The sequence below is a fragment of the Squalius cephalus genome (genome assembly GCF_949319135.1).
Source record: "Squalius cephalus genome assembly, chromosome: 5".
NCBI lineage: Eukaryota > Metazoa > Chordata > Actinopteri > Cypriniformes > Leuciscidae > Squalius > Squalius cephalus.
The window spans coordinates 16,879,098-16,899,061 of record NC_137126.1 but is presented as its reverse complement, the minus strand read 5'-3'; the positions used below and the strand labels follow the sequence as shown (position 1 = coordinate 16,899,061).

At 44.4% G+C, this 19,964-nt stretch overlaps 2 protein-coding genes across 2 annotated transcripts in view; both read left to right on the top strand.

Annotated features, from left to right (window-relative positions):
• The first annotated feature begins 216 nt into the window (after positions 1-216).
• prdm12b (PR domain containing 12b) lies at positions 217-4,088 on the top strand. Its single transcript, XM_079872901.1, has 5 exons — positions 217-461; positions 2,164-2,354; positions 2,473-2,628; positions 2,897-3,014; positions 3,174-4,088. The coding sequence occupies exons 1-5, from the start codon at positions 239-241 to the stop codon at positions 3,590-3,592; spliced, it is 1,107 nt and encodes a 368-aa protein (XP_079729027.1). The 5' UTR covers positions 217-238; the 3' UTR covers positions 3,593-4,088.
• Positions 4,089-4,621: 533 nt separating this feature from the next.
• Positions 4,622-19,964, top strand: part of c5 (complement component 5) — a 29,931-nt gene continuing 14,588 nt past the window's right edge. The window contains exons 1-12 of the mRNA XM_079870543.1: positions 4,622-4,969; positions 5,212-5,407; positions 5,586-5,739; positions 5,854-5,924; positions 6,970-7,064; positions 7,385-7,467; positions 7,541-7,631; positions 8,272-8,377; positions 8,459-8,594; positions 8,683-8,798; positions 8,889-9,089; positions 9,218-9,412. Of these exons, the coding sequence (XP_079726669.1) occupies positions 4,905-4,969; positions 5,212-5,407; positions 5,586-5,739; positions 5,854-5,924; positions 6,970-7,064; positions 7,385-7,467; positions 7,541-7,631; positions 8,272-8,377; positions 8,459-8,594; positions 8,683-8,798; positions 8,889-9,089; positions 9,218-9,412 (1,509 nt within the window). The 5' untranslated portion in view covers positions 4,622-4,904. The remainder of the gene's footprint in view (positions 4,970-5,211; positions 5,408-5,585; positions 5,740-5,853; positions 5,925-6,969; positions 7,065-7,384; positions 7,468-7,540; positions 7,632-8,271; positions 8,378-8,458; positions 8,595-8,682; positions 8,799-8,888; positions 9,090-9,217; positions 9,413-19,964) is intronic.

Sequence of the window (19,964 nt, the reverse complement as noted above, 5' to 3'; positions counted from 1 at the left end):
TACCGTGGGTCAGACCTGACGCATATAAAGCCCACCGGGACCTTGGAAAGACGAAACATATTCTCTCGACACTTAGCAAGAAGAGAGCATATTTCACATTTCATTGGCCTCAGACTGATTCGTCGATTACATTCGCCTTTTATAATATAGACACTCGGTCTAAATTTGAACAGCAAGGGGGGTGTTTTCGGGTTTTTTAATCGCAGGGATTATTAGTTAAGGGGTTCGCATTTGGCTCATGATGGGTTCAGTGTTGCCTGCAGATGCTCTGGTTCTGAAGGCTGGATTTAAGCAGCAGTCTCTGGCCCTGTCCGACATCATCACTTCAGACATCCTGCACAGTTTCCTGTACGGCCGCTGGAGGAACGTGCTGGGGGAACACCTGTTCGAGGAGAAGACCAGCACTGTCAGCCCCAAAACAGCCTTCACCGCCGAGGTCCTGGCGCAGTCATTCTCCGGAGGTGAGTCCGCAACATTTCACTTTAGGCTATTCGTTGATTATGGATTCGTCATACTATAGCCTAGAGTATTTTGTTGTAAAGCAGTTTTTACATTTAATTTTTATTGCAAACTAGATCTTATATTAAATTATGTGAAGTTTTATTGATAGCTATGTCATATTTCAAATAGCCTATACAGTTAATTATACTTGAACGTGCTTGAAATAGGCTTAACAAAGAAAAAAGTAAAAAGAAATGTCTATTTCATAATAATGCAAAAGACACACATGCTTAATTTGGTGGCTTATGACTATTAAATAGGAAAAACTAATTGAATTAAACAGTTCAAGTGCATCACAGTGCGCAGGTAAAAATACATGATATCAGCCTGGCGCACTCCAGGATGCGAAATGGAGGGTCTTAAAAGTAGGCTATTTACTCTTTTTACAGTATACATTCCAATGGCATTTTCAAACATTATAATAACAACAAAAGTTAAGTCTTAAAAGTCATATAAGATAGACGCTTGAGAACAGAAGTCAAGCTCACCTGCCTATCCAACTTAGGCTAAATATCGGCAAAATGTAAGTAGGCTAGGCCTACTGTCATTTTGTATTACTTTACTATAAATGATTTACATATTTCAAGGAAATAATGATTTTACTGTTTGGTTTAAAACGGCTATAGCTCTGAGGGTTAACGGTTCGCCTCAAGACAATTTTGGGTTTCGCGAGACGGAATTGAAAGTTTACTAGCAGAAATTCCTTCAACCCCTTGAAAGTCAATAATTCGCACGTGGTTAGAAGTAGAACATATGTTGGGGAATTTTTTTTTTTTTTTAAATGCATTTAGCTATATCATAAAATCGTTACTTTATTGTCACCTTACTTACAAGTCACTTACTGGCAAATTGAAACTCATTTAAATAAGGCTATTAAAATCATGAGGGGAACGTTGTGCTTGACCTGAGAATGTTGCCAGTGAAGCCAGGACGTTAGACAGAGAAAAGCCCGTCATTCATCAGCTCGGGACAGTCTCTCCACACCCCCGCTTTGACACTTTTCTCTCCTCTCAGGCGCATTTAAAGTTTTCCGTCCCGCTGTTAATATGCCGTGAAAGCTGATTCTACCGCTATTCACACCATGTCAAGCAGCTAATCTCCTTTTCTCCGTTTTGTCAGAAATTCCTGGGCCGTTTAAAGAAGGTTCTCGTTTCTTTCAGCGCACATTTAGTGCTACAAAGTTTCTGAAAGGATAATGAATACGGAATAAGTTGTTTCTTCCCTATGAATATATAGCCTCTTCACATTTAAAGCGTAGAAAATTGCTGAATTCTTAGACGTAAATACGTGTTTGACATTTATTTGAGTCTCGCCTGAGAGCCGCATTTGAAGTCTGATTGCGCATTCCTTTATATTGGCCTATAGCCTGATGTAGTTTTACAATACAAACGATTTAAAAAAAAATAAGAATATAAAAAAATAAGAATATAAAAAAAATAAGAATATAAAAAAATAAGAATATAAAAAAAGCATTTTGTAGGCTACTAAATTTACACTATAACCCATATTTCTTTCAAATTATTCTTTCTATGAACTTGCAAACAGGCTGCGTCATTGCAATTCAAGATTTCTTTTTTTAATATGTTTCCTGGTTTTTATTAGTTATCTAATCTAAATGTTCCAAATTAACTTCCTACTTTATTTGCCGCTTTCTATCTTCAGAGGTCCAGAAACTCTCCAGCTTAGTGCTGCCAAGTGAAGTCATCATTGCGCAGAGCTCGATCCCTGGAGAAGGACTTGGCATCTTCTCCAAAACCTGGATAAAAGCTGGCACCGAGATGGGACCCTTCACAGGCAGGGTCATTTCACCCGAGCATGTGGATCTCTTCAAGAACAACAATCTCATGTGGGAGGTAGGCAACGTTCAACAGGTGTCACATGCATGGGCTCGTTTTTTTTTTTGGAATTTATTCTGCTAAAATATGATCCCAAGTCAGAGAACTGATGGCAAGCGTTTTTTGTTGTTCTCAGGTTTTCAATGAAGATGGTACGGTGCGCTATTTCATCGATGCCAGTCAAGAGGATCATCGCAGCTGGATGACTTACATCAAATGCGCGCGCAATGAGCAAGAACAGAACCTGGAGGTTGTGCAGATCGGAAGCAGCATATTTTACAAAGCAGTAGAGGTTCGTTTGATACATATTTCTTTTTTTTTCTTTTTTTTTTTCATAATTTGAAATGAATAATATTTGTTAGAATTTCAACTAGATTTTCTTAAGTAATTAAACTTGGAAAAGTTGAAATTTATTTAAATGTTTGAATAGTGTTTTATATAGGCTATGTAAGTGTGTGTGTGTGTGTGTGTGTGTGTGTGTGTGTGTGTGCGCATATATATATATATAAGTGCTTTTATAAGTATATAAAATAAATGTATCTCTTTTTTTCCATTAACAGACAATACCTCCAGATCAAGAACTGCTTGTGTGGTATGGGAATTCCCACAACACCTTCCTGGGTATCCCGGGAGTCCCTGGCATAGAGGATGAACAGCAGAAAACTAAGACTAAAAATGGTGAGTAATAGGGCTTTGGGTGAGTTTCAGTCAAAGAAAAGACTGATCTTTATCACAGCTCCACAATAACTTTGGTTAAAACTCCATTAGCATCTGTTTTTTAAAGCACCTGACCTTTTAGCTTCTGTCCACTGACCGAGCTCTATCCTCTCCCCACAGATGATTTCCACATGTGCGACACCTCCTCTGCTGCCTCTCTCGCCGCCGCCAGTCGCATGCGCTGCGTCATCTGCCACCGCGGCTTCAACTCCCGCAGTAACCTGCGCTCCCACATGCGCATACACACACTGGACAAGCCCTTCGTCTGCCGTTTCTGCAACCGCCGCTTCAGCCAGTCATCCACTCTCCGTAACCATGTGCGCCTCCACACAGGAGAGCGCCCCTACAAGTGCCACGTCTGCCAGAGCGCATACTCCCAGTTGGCAGGGCTGAGGGCGCACCAAAAGAGCGCCAGGCACCGGCCGGCCAACACAGGGTCTGTGGTGGGCCTGCAGACCCACTCGCCCCCACCCCCTCAGCTGGCACAGGTTCCTCACCCGGTCTCCCTGGTGCATCACATTCCTACCATGGTGCTGTGAGATAGCATGAAGCATCTCAGATGTTTGCAATCTCACAGGCTGTTCTTCAGTGCAGAAGTATGTCTATGCCAAGCAGGCCCTGAGTACTCTCACCTTTAGTGGATGCTTTGTAGCTCCTTAAAGGTGAAGAAGTGGTCAGATATGATGAACGACGCCTGCAGAACTCAGTCATGACAGCACTGAAGTGAAAACAATGGCCATGGAAGGGCTGTTTCGTATGTTCATGTTGAATTCTTACCATTGCCAGAACTACACGCACTGATGGCTCTAGTGCATATGTTCCGGCAGATAACTGCCACATTATATCTGATCAGACATTGTCATTTATGTTGATCGGTAGTCAGTGTATATTTTATTCATATTTGCATGCAAATAGTATTGTTTTGTCCCATTCAACTAAGGATAAAGCCCCATCACCCCATCCGCTTTAGCCACTATAACGGATCCACTGGGATCAAGCACCACTTAGTGACCGATTTGTGTCACTGCAGTCCAATCAGAGCATGTTTATTGTGAATGAACAATATGAAGTATGTAAAGGAATGTACATATGATTTGAAGATTTACTTCCAAAAACAAAGGAATAGTCACTTTATCTGTGTATGTATGTAAAGCTTAAAGTATTATTACAAAACTTGGTTCTATTATATTATGTATACTATGTTTGCTTATATAAAATTATTTGGGTATTCACTTGTATGCTCAATAAATAATTAACAAATAATCCCATATTTCTGTCACTTTTTATTGATTAATTTTGGACTGTGACCTTTTTTGAAGAAGAAGAACTAAACATGTAAATTGTTAAATCTTACAAGAACAGTGAGCGCTCTTCAACATCATTGGTTTTCTATTCAAATGTGTGCAGAGGATATTTTTCTCCGATTCAGTGAATAAGTGAAAAATGTCAGACTGATGTCCAGATGTTACCAGAATTGCACAATAACAAAAAATCCCTTGAAAAGCAAACATCTCCATGAAATCCCTTTTTAGCAGTAAACAGAGATTGTTTACCTCTACTTGTAACTTGCACAATGACTGAGCAAACTCTACATCGATATGAGCATTGCACAATCAATCGTTAAACTTTTCTACCAGAACAGTGAAACATGCCATTATAACTGGTGTATTTTCAAGTCATCATATTTGGACTATCGCTATTCTTTCTAAACTAGAGCTAAAAACATTTTTGGGACCTCTTTCAAGACAGTTGAGCAAATAAGTAACTGATAAGTAAACAGATATTGATTTGGCTGACAAAAACCGAGCAAATGCCTGACTTCTTTTTTCTTTAAGGAGCAAACTGTCTATAATGGCACGTTTATTTTTGTTCTGTATACTTCATCTCTTCGTCTGCATTACTGTTCAGGAAAATGTGTAAGTTACAATTTACATCTTTTAAAAATGTCTACAGGACAGGAATAGTATTGGACTGTGTTGTTAAAAATTAGCACTGTAAACTAAATGGAATCTTCCCTACCATCAAGAACAGCATAGCTATGTGAGATTGGGAGCGAGTTATCCCTCATGTTTGTCTGAAATTAGGCATTCATGTTTTATATAAACTTATGTTTTTCGCATCTGCCACTGAAACAGACCGATGTTAACTTGTTTTACAGATACTTAATCACTGCACCTAAAACCCTGCGTCTCGATGCTTCAGAAAAGGTTGTGGTGCAGTTGTTTGGTTATGACCAGGAAACTACAGTAAATCTTTACCTGAAGAACAACCTGGCACCAGGTTATAAAGAATATGCATCTCAGTCCCTGAAGCTCAACGCCGCGAATAACTATCAAGCTTCGGCTACTTTACGGGTAAGACTGCAAAGTTAAAGGACTTTAGAAGATAGTTTTCGTTTGAAATGTTTCACTTAGGCTAAATGTGTTTTTCTTTGGAATTCACAATTCGAAAAAATATGGAAAGTTTTAATAAGCAATGGGTGTTTTTAGTGAATGATATTCTGCCCTGAAAATACCCTTTTCTTTTCCCCAGATCATGCCTATAGATTTCCCAAACGCGGACAGATATGTCTACCTCCAGGCGATTTCCTCTGCTTTCACTGCATATGAAAAAATCCCAGTTACTCCTGTCAACGGGTTTCTCTTTATTCAGACTGATAAGCCGCTATACACACCAGAACAAGAGGGTCAGTATAGGCCTATGATAAGACGAGAGTTTATGTATTAAGAAAAATATGCTGTGAGTACATGAAAGAGACAATCACCTCAAAACCATCTTTTGAACCTATTTGCTTTCTTAGTACAAGTGCGTGTTTACTCCCTCAACGAGGAGCTGAGGAAATCTAGACGGACCGTCACTCTTACATTCGTGGTGAGTTTCTCTCTTCACAGTGGGGACGGTTGCAACACGGCTTATTTGAGTTAGAGGGTTCATATTATATTATTGACATTCATATTACACATGTAATATATAACATGTTCACACTTTTTTAATTTCAAGTTAAAAAGCTATATTTTTTCATTCTGTCTGTTTGCGTGAAGCATTATAAGGTCATATAATTTTAATCATTGTTTTCTTAGCTTCTAAAAGTTAGCATGTGTCAAAAAGCTGTTGTGTCAAGCTAGTTTTATCCTGGCTGCAGTGTAGGGACAGTTGCAACCCTTATCACAACATTGATTTAAAACCTTGTCATAACATAACAAATTTATAATTGTATGTATTAATAAAGAAACCCCTGTTAATAGTCAGGTATCTTCCACTTTTTATTGAAGTAAACAGTTTTTATTTAAGTAAACAATCAGACTAGGCATACATTTGATCTGTGTGCCACAAGAGGTGTCCCTCCGTTCTGGTGTTAGTGAAGCATGAAGGCAGGACACTGAGGTCTGAGGCAAAAGACTGCGCAATTTGCCACATAACCTTGCAAGAATGTAAGAATATATTGCAACATTCACTTAAACACACACAGTCCTGTAATTTTTCACAGAAGGTCACATTAGTATGTGTTGATTTTGATTTAAGGAAATTATTTTGTAGTTCAAATGTATTATAATAATTTACCAAAACCTGGTTGTTACTTGAAAATGTTTTTTTTTTTTTACTAGTCTTTGTCTTAATACAGTCAATTTAACTTAGTGAAAATCCTGTCTGTTAAAGAATGATTTTATTACATTTTAATGAATGTTACAACTGCCCCTGCGAACTGTTGCAACCATCATTTGACTTAGCAACATTTGACATTTGACTACACATGTTGTAGCAGTGTGGGTGGGTAGTTGACATATTTTGGCTTTCCAAATACAAGCAGTCTCTGAGAAACACAAGGAAATGCAAAAAGTGTTGCAACCATCCCCACTCTCCCCTGCTTCGCATGAATTATGATTTTTTTTTTTTTTATGTTTTAAATTAATTTTAGGACCCTGATGGTATCAAGGTAGAGATTATTGATATGGCTGACATCAATGGAGCAAAACCACTTCTTCCACCTTTCAAAATACCTTTAAAGCCGACGTAAGACCAATTCATTACAATCTATTATGATTAGGCTGTATGTTTAAATGATCTGATGTTGAAATTATTATTTGGAATAATAGTGATATTCTGCTGAAGACTAGCTAACTGTACTGTTTTGTACTGCACTACTGTACTGTACTGTAGTGTACTGTAAAAAAAGAAAAACCTCATCAACCTCATGTTTGTTAAGAAAGGAAGTTTTACTGGTTAAGACAACTAGAAGAAGCCTGCAGTCTTTTCAAAACGATAGTGTTTTTATTAGTTTATTTTTTTTTCACTCTGCATCATTTTTTTATTCACAACACAAATCTCATCAGTTATGGAATATGGAAAATTGAGGCCACCTATGCCGACACTTTTAAAACAACTGCCACTGCTGAGTTTGTGGTCAAAGAATACGGTAAGACCAACATTTCATGTGCGATGTAGACATTTAGAGTTAATGAAATCTGAAATCAAGGTATGTTTCTCAGTGCTGCCCAGTATTTCAATCAACATTGAGCCTGAATCCAACTATATCAGCGAAGAGTACTTTGAGTCTTTCCAGCTGAAGATTTCAGCCAAGTATGTTTTTCCTTTTTTATTTCACATATATGCATTACCGTTTAAAAGTTTAGGGGTCAGTATTGTTTTTATATTGCTAGTTTTTATTTGTATTTATTTAGTTTTTTAAAGAAAATAATACTTTTGTTTAGCAAGGATGCATTAAATTGATCAAAAGTGATAGTAAAGACTGTTTTGCATTGTTACAAGAAATTAATATTTCAAATAAATGGTGTTCTTTTGAACTTTCTGTTCATCAAAGAATATTAAAAAAAAATCACCTTTTCCAGAAAAATATTAAGCAGCACAACTGTTTTGAACATTGATAATAACAAGAGATGAGTATTATTGAAGGATTATTATTCTGATTGGTCCTATGACACTGAAGACTGTAATATCTGCTGAAATTCAGCTTTGCCATCACAGGAATACATTACATTTTAAAACATATTAAAATATAGTAATATTTCACAATATTAATGTTTTACTGTATTTTTGATCATATAAATACAGCCTTGGTGAGCATAAGAGTCTTTCGGAAACATTAAGAAATCTTACCAACCCCAAACTTTTAAAATGGTACTACTGTATATTCAGTTCAGTTGCTGACAATTCATATATTTGCACAAAAATGTTTAAATGTGTATATTTGTGCTGACAGGTATGTCCATGGAACTCCAGTTAGTTTGGCGGATATTTTCTTGATGTTTGGATACAGTTCTCCTGGAGAAACCGTCATGATACCAGCAACATTTACAAGATATATGGTAAAGTCAGTGTTCCAGTCAACTAAACATCATTTGATGATTGATTGCAGAGGATATATTTGTTTTTGGCTTTTGTTATAGCTGATAAATGGAAAGACAGAAGTCAACTTAAACATCAAGTTAGCTTTGTCATACATGCCCAATGGGCCTCAACGTCTGAGTGACATGAAAGAAAACAGCTTTCTTCGTGTGACAGTTTTTCTGCAAGAGACAACTGGTAGGTCTAGTTAGTTTCACCGAAACAGGAGTGCATTATCCTGAATCAAAATATCAAGCAAACAAGTTTGACACCTCTTCATTGTCAGGTGGTATCTCCCAGGAGGCAGAGCTCTCAACTGTAAAATTTGTAGAAACTCCATTTACCCTGAGTCTGAGCGCAACCCCTCCTTTCATCAAACCGGGTCTACCATACGCTATGAGAGTAAGAAACCTGTCTCCTCAAGTAGATTTATGGTAATTGAACAAGCATATTTATATGTTTCATCCATCTGAATATTTTGGGGACCCATAGGTCTTGGTGAAGGATCCTTTGGGTAAACCAGTGAAAGGTGTGTCAGTCAAGATAAGGGCAACAATAACTACAGCTGACAATGAACTGGAGGACTTCAAATTTTATGGGCACCAGGATACAATGACAGTGATGAGTCGGGGAGATGGAATTGCTTACTTCATCTGTAATATACCTGATAAAGTGAAGGAAGCTGAATTCACTGTGAGTAAAACTGTGGCCAAGAGTAGGTTAAAATTACAGAGAATTAACTGTTTAATCATTTAATTATATATTTAGCATTATAATATGATATATATGCTAAATGCACATTCATTTTGTACTCTTTTCAGTTTGAGACAGAAGATCCACGTTGGAGTCAGGCTCCACTTAAACTAAAGGCTGAATCATATATTTCTGTCAACCATCGTTACCTGTACATCGATTTACCTCCTGACTCCTCGGTAGTTGAAGTTGGACAGTACATCAACATCGATGTTTTCTTTCATTATCGTGACTACCTTTCTCTGAAGACTTTCAGCTACCAGGTAAAATAATATATATATATATATATATATATATATATATATATATATATATATATATATATATAATTTTTTTTTTTTTTTTTTTTTTTTTTTTTGTGCTGCTAACACAATGCTAAATCATAAATCAGATAACAATAACATATGTACAATAACATAACGATGCCCAGCAATCGATTTAAATAGTAGCCTACATTGGGTTTAATTTGTCGTTTAATGAGGTCTAATATATGTTGTTAGTGGTGAGAATTTTCACGTGAATAAATACATAGATCCGACTCATTTATTTAAATAGTCCAGTGGCTTTTGCCAAGCGTGTCAGAGGTTCTGGGTTCTAATCCGTAATCCGCACTTGTATAGGTTTTTTTTTTTTTTTTTCATCAAAACCGATTATGTTTATCAGTGGTTGTATATCAGGCAGGGACACGTTTGTGTGCATTTTGTTTTGTAATTTCACCGGAACGAATAGAGTCTCCACAATGGGTAGAAGCGCGTGTCCGAGTGAAGCGCCACTGATCGTTGCGGCAACGACCAGTTTGATCACTTGATTTCAAAAACAACACATTTCAGCGCTACTTATTTAACAAACAATCTAAATGAATGCTCTGCTAGTTAAAGGAGAACTCCGGTCAATTTTAACATTGAGCTCATTTTATTGTACATTTGGAGTGCTGTCAATACAGAGAACAACTACAAAAATCGGTGTTGCCTACACCGAGTTATTCTATTTTTAAAATTTGCACCCTGTTGACTTCAATGGGGCAAGTACTAAACCTGCTTTTAGCCTCTTAACATCCTTGATGTGTCATTACAAGTGCACAGAAAATGTGAGTGATTCCTTCTGAGTGAACACGAGTGGATCTGACTGCAGTAGATGTAAAAGATATGTATAAAAATGATGTTATTTAAGCCAGCGCAAATACCTGTTTACATCCTGTTTTTCAGTTGAAGTCCAAAGTAGTCGATTGCCGAGTTCACGCGCATAGGTTTAGTTACCTATGATCACGCGCGTGAACTCGGCAATCGATTACTATGGACTTCAACTGAAAAACAGGATGTAAACAGGTATTTGCGCTGGCTTAAATAACATCATTTTTATACATATCTTTTACATCTACTGCAGTCAGATCCACTCGTGTTCACTCAGAAGGAATCACTCACATTTTCTGTGCACTTGTAATGACACATCAAGGATGTTAAGAGCCTAAAAGCAGGTTTAGTACTTGCCCCATTGAAGTCAACAGGGTGCAAATTTTAAAAATAGAATAACTCGGTGTAGGCAACACCGATTTTTGTAGTTGTTCTCTGTATTGACAGCACTCCAAATGTACAAAAAAATGAGCTCAATGTTAAAATTGACCGGAGTTCTCCTTTAACTGGAGATGTTTTATTCAAAAGTGGTGGGGACAATATCGACCTTAGCAAAAAGTGGTGGGGATGGATTGGTCGCGCTGGTCATGACGTCAATCATCCTGACGTCACAGGTATGATGGACAGCCAGAGGATCCAATGATCGCAACCTAACAAAAAAGTTTACAAACACAGAAGAGAAAGAACAAAATACAAAACACACGTGGAAAGTATATATATATATATATATATATATGGGATAATGTAGAGCGAGGCGGTTGTTATAGCGAATACAACCCCGACAGGCTGATCAGAACCCCAACGCGAAGCGTTCATTAAAAACGATTGTATTGCTTCCGCTAAAGAAAACAGTCCGTTCCGTCTCTACAGTTAGAATCCTGCGTCCATAGCAACGCTCCGTTTTTCATGGCAACGGTGTGTTATACTTAGCAGCGGTCTGTTATCAAATAACAGGCCGCATTCTACATTAGAATTCAACCAAGCCATGTAATAAATATATTTAAATGTAGAGCGAGGCGGTTGTTATAATGAATACAACAATACATATATATTTATTATATATTTAATTATCCCTTACATATATATATATATATATATATATATATATATATATAACATGTAAAAAAATACAAGAGATATAAGGGACTTACAGAAGCTTCTGTGCTCCATACACTATTACTCCATCTGGACATGGGTGCTCCCTCGGGAGAACTGGGTGGTTGCTGTGGGGAACACGGTGGAGAAAGTGTTCTCTGTGGGGTCTTGGCAGGCACAGACACTCCCTTTTGGACATTCTTCTGCCTCAGCAGCTCAGGGTTTTTAGGATCTCTCCTCTCAGAGATCTTGTCTGGCATTGGTGCTCCATGTGAGGAGCATGTGAGCACCTTTGAGACAGCCACTGGTGGTGGTAGAGACTGGATGGGCATGGGTGTTTCTAAAGCGGCCTTTTTCAGATCTTAGTCAAATGTTCAGGAATCCTGAGTTTTCCTCTTTTTTGGGACCCTATGGGCACAGGTGCTTCCTTTGGGGACACAGCAGGCACAGGTGCTCCCTTTTGGATATTCTTATGCCTCTGCTGCTGCCCCCACTGTTCCCTCAACTTCTCCCTCTGCTGCTCAGGGATCCTGAAGTTTACGGAAGACTCAAGCACTGGTGCATTTTGCAAATGCTTCCTCAGCAGCTCAGGGTTTTTAGGATCTCTCCTCTCTGAGATCTTGTCAATAACAGGTGCTCCCTGTGCGCAACACACAGGCGCTATCTCAGGCTCAGGGATCTTTCGTTTTTGCCTCTTTGAGATGTTGTCAGGCATGGCTGGCCCCTGCAGAAAAGCTTGAGGCTTCTGCTGCAGCAGCTCCTGCCTTAGTGGCTCAGGGGTCTTTAGTTTTGGCCTAGCATTGATCTTGTCTGGCATTGGTGCTCCATGTGAGGAGCATGTGAGCACCTTTGAGGCAGCCACTGGTGGTGGTAGAGACTGGATGGGTATGGGTGTTTCTAAAGCAGCCTTTTTCAGATGTTTAGTCAAATGTTCAGGGATCCTGAGTTTTCCTCTTTTTTGGGACCCTATGGGCACAGGTGCTCCCTTTGGGGACACAGCAGGCACAGATGCTATCTGTGGCTTTTTCTGCCTCCAATTTCTCCTCTGGTCCATGGCCCTTGTTGCATCAGAGAAACTTGAGTGCTGAGCTTTCTCAGATGCATCACTGAAGACCAGGGATGAGGTGAGGTCCTCTTTTTTAGCACTGGGAGAGTTCTGCTGCCTCCACTGCCTCGTGGTCTTCAATTCTCCCTCCTCATATTTCCCATCTAAGAAGCCGATTCTTCTGCAAATTATGAAAAGATTAAAATTCAGATCCCCAAACCCTGTGTAAAAAGCATACTCACACAATCGCCGACTCGCTACAAAAAGAATAAATCCGCTGCACTGTTTATACTCACAATCATTATGACATAACAGTCGACAGTTGACGTAACAGTTGGCCACACGAGTTGACATCACAGTCGACCACACGAGTTTGTGAGGGATGGGAGATCAAGATGATCTAAGTGATGTTGGAGTGATGTTAAAGTATTGTCAAACAAAACGGAGGCTGTAGCTAGACCCTCCCTCCTCCTCGTCCGCGCACCCCCAAAAAACCCAGTAGCACCTCACTGCAGTACACGAGATCCAGGGGGCGGAGTTGGATCCAGATCTAAGGGGTGGAGATTGGTAGGTTTAGGGGTGGGTTTAGGGATCAGGGGGTGGAGATGTGTAGGTTTAGGGATCAGGGGGTGGAGATGGGTAGGTTTAGGTATATGTAAGGTGGATACATTTTGTATGGATTTTGGATTTTGTGTTCTGCAATGAGGACCATCTCAAACAAATAAAAAAAACCACCCCCAAATCCTTCTTGTCGGTTATTGGCTTGAACAGTTTGTTATGTTTCGTGGTGAGGGTTAGCCCAGTTTGTTTTCCGGGTTTTTTACAGTGTGTTCAGGGGACAGGCAGCTAGCGGAGGGTGAGGAGATGTTTGCTGTATGTGACAAAAAAAATGTTGGCCTAAAAAACGCATGACATCGCTTAGAGCACCTATAAGAGGGAACATGCAATACAAACAAAGACTGACTTACCTTTTTTAATTCATGATTGCTGATACAAAAACTAGCGCTGTTTATTATTTATTTTTAGCATTTGCAGCTGGTGCATAAACGAGAGCAAGTGAAGCTGGCATACATTTTATTATTTAAGCATAACAGACCACTCAACCAAACTTAATCAACAGATTTTACAATAAAAGCCCATTCATTTCTGAAACAGAATAGCCTACAATTCACAAAAAAGTTCCTGTTGGCTATCCTTGTTTTTCTCTATTTATAACAAAAGCCTAGTTGAGCCAACATATCAGAAGAGTGCAGTCCCGAACATCAGCATTTTATACAATTAAAAAAACAAGTCGTTAATATTACATGACTTACATTTTGCTCTATATATCGTCAACGAAAATAGTTCCAAATAAATCTATAAATCGTTGCACATCTGTCACAATAACGAGTTCCAGATCCAAATGCAAGTAGCTCAAGTTTATTAGACAGAGAAAGTACTCAGATCAGACAAGATGCAGGAGACTGATGAAACTTGACAGACGATACCATAATAGAAATACCAACACATTCTCATACCCAAGACGTCACTTTTTGTCACTTTCAACCATGCTTCAATATCTGACGCTCAAAGCACCCTTTAGCGTCCATATGTGACGCTTCGGTTATGGGTAGGTTTAGGCGTCATGTAACTGACGCTTTCGAAAGCGTCAATATCCGACGCACAAAGCACCCTTAGCGTCAATATGAGACGCTTCGGTTGGGTAGGTTTAGGTCTGTGGTAGGGTTATGCGTCTCATATGAACGCTAAAGGGTGCTTTGAGCGTCATATATTGAAGCATGGTTGAAAGTGACGTCTTGGGTATGAGAACGGTGCACTACAAGAGACTGGTCGATGTAAATTTTTCCGAACTGGTAATCCAGCGCCACACAGGACTCAGAGGAGAACGCGGGAATCAAACACAGCAGGCAGTTCTGACGAGGTAACTGGCAACGAGAACAAGACATGAGTGACGAACCGTTCTCTTACGAGAGGTTCTCTCGTATTGCGTAGTTGCTACGCTACGGGAAAGCCTTTCTTTCTCGAGATACTGAAGCCAAAAATTATCCTTAATTTTTATAATCTTGTCAACGCAGTGCGGCAGCCTGCAGACCTAGGGCAAGCTTACTAGCGTGCCCATTGGCTGCCCTGCGGCAACTGCAGCAGCCTACCGCTGAGCCCTTGGCGTGACGTCACGACCAATGAGCGCGCTTGGCGCGCTTAATGCGTCACAGCCCGCGAAAAGGGGTGTGGCTTAGCGTATATAAACAGGGCTCGGAGGCTGCTTCTCTGATTTCTGTCTTTTCAGCGAAGCTCTACGCATCGCTGCTCTCTGAGGAAGCCGCCGTCGAATCAAGTGACCAGCACGCCGAGGATCTCAGCCTGAGGACGCCGGCCGCCTTCGCCGCCTTCAGCTTTCCCTGCCTGCTTCGCTATCCGGCGAATATATCCTTTTACTGCTCTGTGTTGTATGTATTTGTGTGTTCACCCCGCGACACACTTTGCATCTAAAAGAGCGCGAGGCGTTGTTGCAAATGCCTCGCTCATCCTGTGGCTTGTGCAGAGCCTCGCTCAGCGACGGAGACCGCCACGTGGTCTGCGCTCTCTGCCTGGGCTTCGACCACGCAGCCCGCGCCCTCTCCACGGGCGGCTGCGAACAGTGTGAGGACTTGCCGATGTCGACCCTGCGGGCTCGACTCGCCATGTTTGATGATCCTCCACCTTCCCCGGCTGCCTCTTCAGGGCCGCGAAAGAAGAAACGCCGCTCTCAAAGGCCTCCCGAGCCGGTGGTTATAGCTGAGCGCTCGCCGGAGCCCCTCCCGCGAGCCTCGCTCTCTCCTTCTCCCCCGCCCTTCACCGACGCGCAGCGGCCGGCCACTGCCTGCACTGCCGTCGCCTCAGGGGATGAAGCAGATGACGCTGCTGACAGCTGCTCTCTGCTTGCTTCGGACAGCGAGGAGTGGTCGGGCTCTCACCGCTCCGCCTCCTCGACTCCAGAGTCTGGCAGGTCCCGCTCCAGTGTCGACGCGGAGCTTATCCGCCTCCTCACCAAAGCGGTCGACCGACTGGGATTAGACTGGTCCCCACCCAAGGAGCCCGCGCCGAACCGACTCGACGGGTGTTTTCTGCCTAGCCGCCGCCAAGCGCCAGCCTCTAGGTCAGCACCCTTCCTGCCCGAGCTCCACGCGGAGCTATCGAAGTCGTGGAACGCGCCCTTCTCCGCTAGACTCCGCTCGTCTGTCTCCTCGGCCCTCTCCCAGGTGGACGGGGCCGCCGAGAAAGGCTATACCGGCATCCCTTCCGTTGAGGAAGCGGTGGCAACGCACCTTTGCCCGCCGTCTGCTAGATGGCGCTCAAAGTCTGCCCTGCCGTCCAAAGCCTGCAGGACCACATCAGCTCTCGCCGGCCGCGCATTCACCGCCTCCGGCCAAGCTGCTTCCGCCCTGCACTCGATGGCTGTTCTCCAGATCCTGCAAGCCGACCTCCTCCGCGAATTGGACGAGAAGGGCTCGGATCACACAGCCTTAACAGATCTGCACAGCGCGACGGACCTTTCGCTCCGCGCTACCAAGACCGCTGCACAAGCCATCGGCAGATCTATGGCCGCGCTCACCGTCATCGACAGACACTTATGGTTGACGCTGGCGGATATGAGTGAGTCAGAACGCGCTGTTTTCCTCAACGCCCCGCTCTCGCCCACTGGCCTCTTCGGCCCTGCGGTCAGCGGGATTGTGGACCGCTTCTCTGAAGTACAGAAGGCGTCGCAGGCTATGAATCTCTTCCTGCCCCGCCGCCCGAGCCCAGCCGCAGGCCGCTCTCAAGCTCAGCCTCCTGCGCGCAGCTCCACACAGCGCTCGTCTCGGCCACCAACTGCTTCGCAGCGACGCCAGGGCGGCCGCCCTAGGTCGCGCTCAACCAGCCGTCACAGACCGCCGCCCCCCCGGGGTCCGCGTCCCAAGATAACGCTGAAGTCTGAGCCCGCGAAGTCCTCCTAGCACCCGCAGGGAGGAAAAGATGGCTGAGTCCCGCTGCGGCCGGACCGCCATCAAAACGCCCAGCTCTGTCAGTCCCCTCAGTACAGGCTACTGCAGCAGCTTACACCGCAGCCAACGAGCCAGTAACACCACTCGCTCGCCTGCACACAAACGCCGTTTTTACGGCGGCCCAAATAAATCTCAGAAAGAGTGTAAATTCGGGTTTTCCGGCTCCGGCCGAAGGTGTTGTAAGTGTAGAAAATGTGCCCACTCCCACGTGCTCACTGCTTCACACAAACACGGTCCCCATGGTAACGCGTTCAGAGCGCTCCCTCATAAAGCGGTCACACACCGCTCGAGTACTAAGTGTAGTAAATGTGCCCACAACTCTGTGCTCACATCTACCCGTAACTCGCTCTGCCACTCGGTTACCCCGGGCAACAACGGCTCAGGCCGAGAGTATTATAAGTGTAGAAAATGTGCCCACTCCCATGTGCTCACTGCTTCACACAAACAGGGTCCCCATGGTAACGCGCACAGAGTGCTCTCTCATGAAGCGGACGCAAGCCGCTCGAGTATTAAGTGTAGAAAATGTGCCCACAACCTTGTGCTCACACCTACCCGCTGCTCGCTCTGCCAGTCAGTTACCTTGGGTCACAGACCCTCTAAAGCTCCCAAACACTGGCCATGTCATAAGTGTAAACTCTGCGCCCGCTCACGAGCACGCGCACTCACTTTTAGACATTATAATCCCCACGCCACTCTCGCGCCTGGGATGTTTGACAGCAAATCACGCTCCATCCGATGGGACCGAGCTACTGAATGCTGTTCAGTCGGCCAATACTGTTTACCAGCCCCCGTGTTCGAGCACCAGCGGCGCGCACGCCGCTCCATCCTCTCTGATACAGGTTCCCCATCCCGCGCAGCGCGGCGATCTGAACCCAGAGACCATTCGACCCCTAGCTATGCATGCGGAAGCATGGGAAGCGATTCAGGGCGCGTCAGAATGGGTGCTGAATACTATAAAACACGGCTATTCGCTTCAATTCGCTCGTCGCCCTCCGCGCTTTACAGCACAGACGGAGACGAGAGTGAGTTCAGAAGCTGCGCACCTGCTTCAAGCAGAAATAGCGAAGCTGCTGCGCAAAGGGGCTATAGAACAGGTTCATCCTTCTCTGAGCGAGTCGGGCTTTTACAGCCGCTACTTCCTCGTACCCAAGAAGGACGGAGCGTTAAGACCTATTTTAGATCTGAGACATCTGAACAAAGCCCTCATGAGACGGCCGTTCAAAATGATCACAACCAGAAAAATCCACGCGCAGATTCGCCCAGGAGACTGGTTTATCTCTCTCGATCTAAAAGACGCATACTTTCAGATCCAGATAACTCCCCGTCACAGGCCATTCTTGAGATTCGCCTTCAACGGTCGAGTATATCAGTACACAGTCCTGCCCTTCGGCCTGTCTTTGGCACCCCGTACATTTACGAAATGCATGGACACGGCCCTCGCTCCCCTGAGAAAACAGGGAATGCGAATACTGAATTATCTGGACGATTGGCTTATTCTAGCGCAGTCAGAGACGGAACTTGTGTCTCACAGAACAGCGCTTCTCAGCCATCTGGAGGAGCTGGGTCTCTCGGTCAACTGGACCAAGAGCTCGCTATCGCCCCGTCAGTCAATTTCCTTTCTTGGAATAGAACTGGACTCGGTGGCTATGACGGCCAGACTGTCGGAGCAGCGCGCGCGCCGCATCCGCCTCCTCGCCGCATCCCTCCAAATAGGCAGCCGGGTTCCGCTGAGGACATTCCAGCGTATCTTGGGGCATATGGCCTCAGCTGCAGCAGCGCTCCAGCTGGGCTTACTGCGCATGCGCCCGCTTCAACGCTGGCTGAAAGCGCGCGTGCCCCACCGAGCCTGGGCGGCCGGCGGCTTGCGAGTCAGAGTGAATCAGGGCTGCATTTCAGCCCTGCAGCCCTGGCTGGCAGCCGAATGGTATCTCACGGGAGTGACTATGGGAGTGATTTCACACCGGAAAGTTGTCTCGACAGACGCTTCCAACCTAGGTTGGGGAGCGCTCTTCGAAGGCAGACCGGTCTATGGCCGCTGGTCAGACCAGGAGAATCTCCTACACATAAACTGTCTAGAGATGCTCGCGGTCGAGAAAGCGCTCAAACACTTCCTCCCATTCCTCCACGGTCACCATGTTCTAGTCCGCACGGACAATACATCGGTAGTGGCCTATGTGAATCGCCAGGGCGGTGTCAGATCAAAGACGCTCTGCACCCTGGCGGAACGCCTCCTCGTGTGGGCTCAGCACCCTCTGCGCTCGCTGAGAGCCGCGCATGTGCCTGGCCACCTGAACGAGGGTCCCGACAGACTGTCCAGCCTCTACGAGGCGGCTCTACATGTCGAAATGGTCAGTGTTTAACAGATGGTGCACTGCTAAGGGGCTCGATCCACAGACATGTGGGGTATCGCGAATACTGTGTTTCCTTCAAGAGCTACTGGACGCGGGCAGGTCCCCCTCCACGCTCAAAGTCTATGTTGCGGCCATTTCAGCGCTCTCTGTTTCAGAGCGGGGCCGCGCATTAGGAAGGAACGAGTTCGTCATCCGCTTCCTTAGGGGAGCCAGGAGGATGAACCCCCCGCGACCCCCCTCGGTTCCTATGTGGGATCTTTCTCTGGTCTTGGAGGCCCTGAGAGCGCATCCCTTCGAACCCTTGGAAACTGTGGATATGAAATACCTCACGCTCAAAACCGTTTTTCTGATAGCACTGTCTTCAGTCAAACGAGTGGGAGACCTTCACGCGTTATCTATTAACGCCGCGTGCCTCGAGTTCGGACCTAATGACTCCAAAGTCATTCTCAGACCGAGGCATGGGTACGTTCCCAAAAATTTGGGCACTCCCTTCAGAGCACAGGTCATTTCCCTCTCAGCCCTGCCAACGCACGGCAGCGAGGCCGATAGTAATCTCCTCTGCCCGGTCAGGGCGTTGAGAAACTACATTTCACGGTCCGCCGCTTTCAGGCGCTCGGAACAGCTCTTTGTTTCGTTTGGTGGGCGCACCAAGGGTCTCGCCGCCTCGAAACACAGCCTGTCCAGATGGATAGTGGACGCTATTGCTGTGGCTTATGCGTCTAAAGACCTGCAGTGCCCATTGGGCATTCGAGCTCACTCCACCAGAGGCATGGCCTCGTCGTGGGCTTGGTCCAGCGGGATTCCCATTCATGACATTTGTGCAGCGGCAGGCTGGGCCTCCCCCTCCACATTTGTTAGGTTTTACAACCTGGATGTTCCCGCCCTGCAGGCGAAAGTGTTATCAGTCTAAGTCTCGCGTATGCCAGCCCACTATCTGTGCGCGGGCTACGGTGTGTGATTTAGCTCTACTGGTTGAGCTGCACTATGCAGGGAATTGTCAGTTTGGACCGGCCGTGCCGCTCCTAACCCCCTAGTGTGTGCTTATGTACGGCGCTAGCCCTCTTTGGGCCGCCCGGCTCTCTGCTATCACGTTCCCCGGGCTCTCCCTGGGACTCATTAAGTGGATGCTGGGCGCGCACGGCGTTGACAAGGGCGTTCCCGTAGCGTAGCAA

Coding starts and splice junctions, on each gene's coding strand:
- prdm12b (XM_079872901.1), top strand. CDS start 239: ATGATGGGTTCAGTGTTGCCTGCAGATGCTCTGGTTCTGAAGGCTGGA. Junction 462..2,163: donor GGCGCAGTCATTCTCCGGAG/GTGAGTCCGCAA, acceptor TTCTATCTTCAG/AGGTCCAGAAACTCTCCAGC. Junction 3,015..3,173: donor GAAAACTAAGACTAAAAATG/GTGAGTAATAGG, acceptor CTCTCCCCACAG/ATGATTTCCACATGTGCGAC.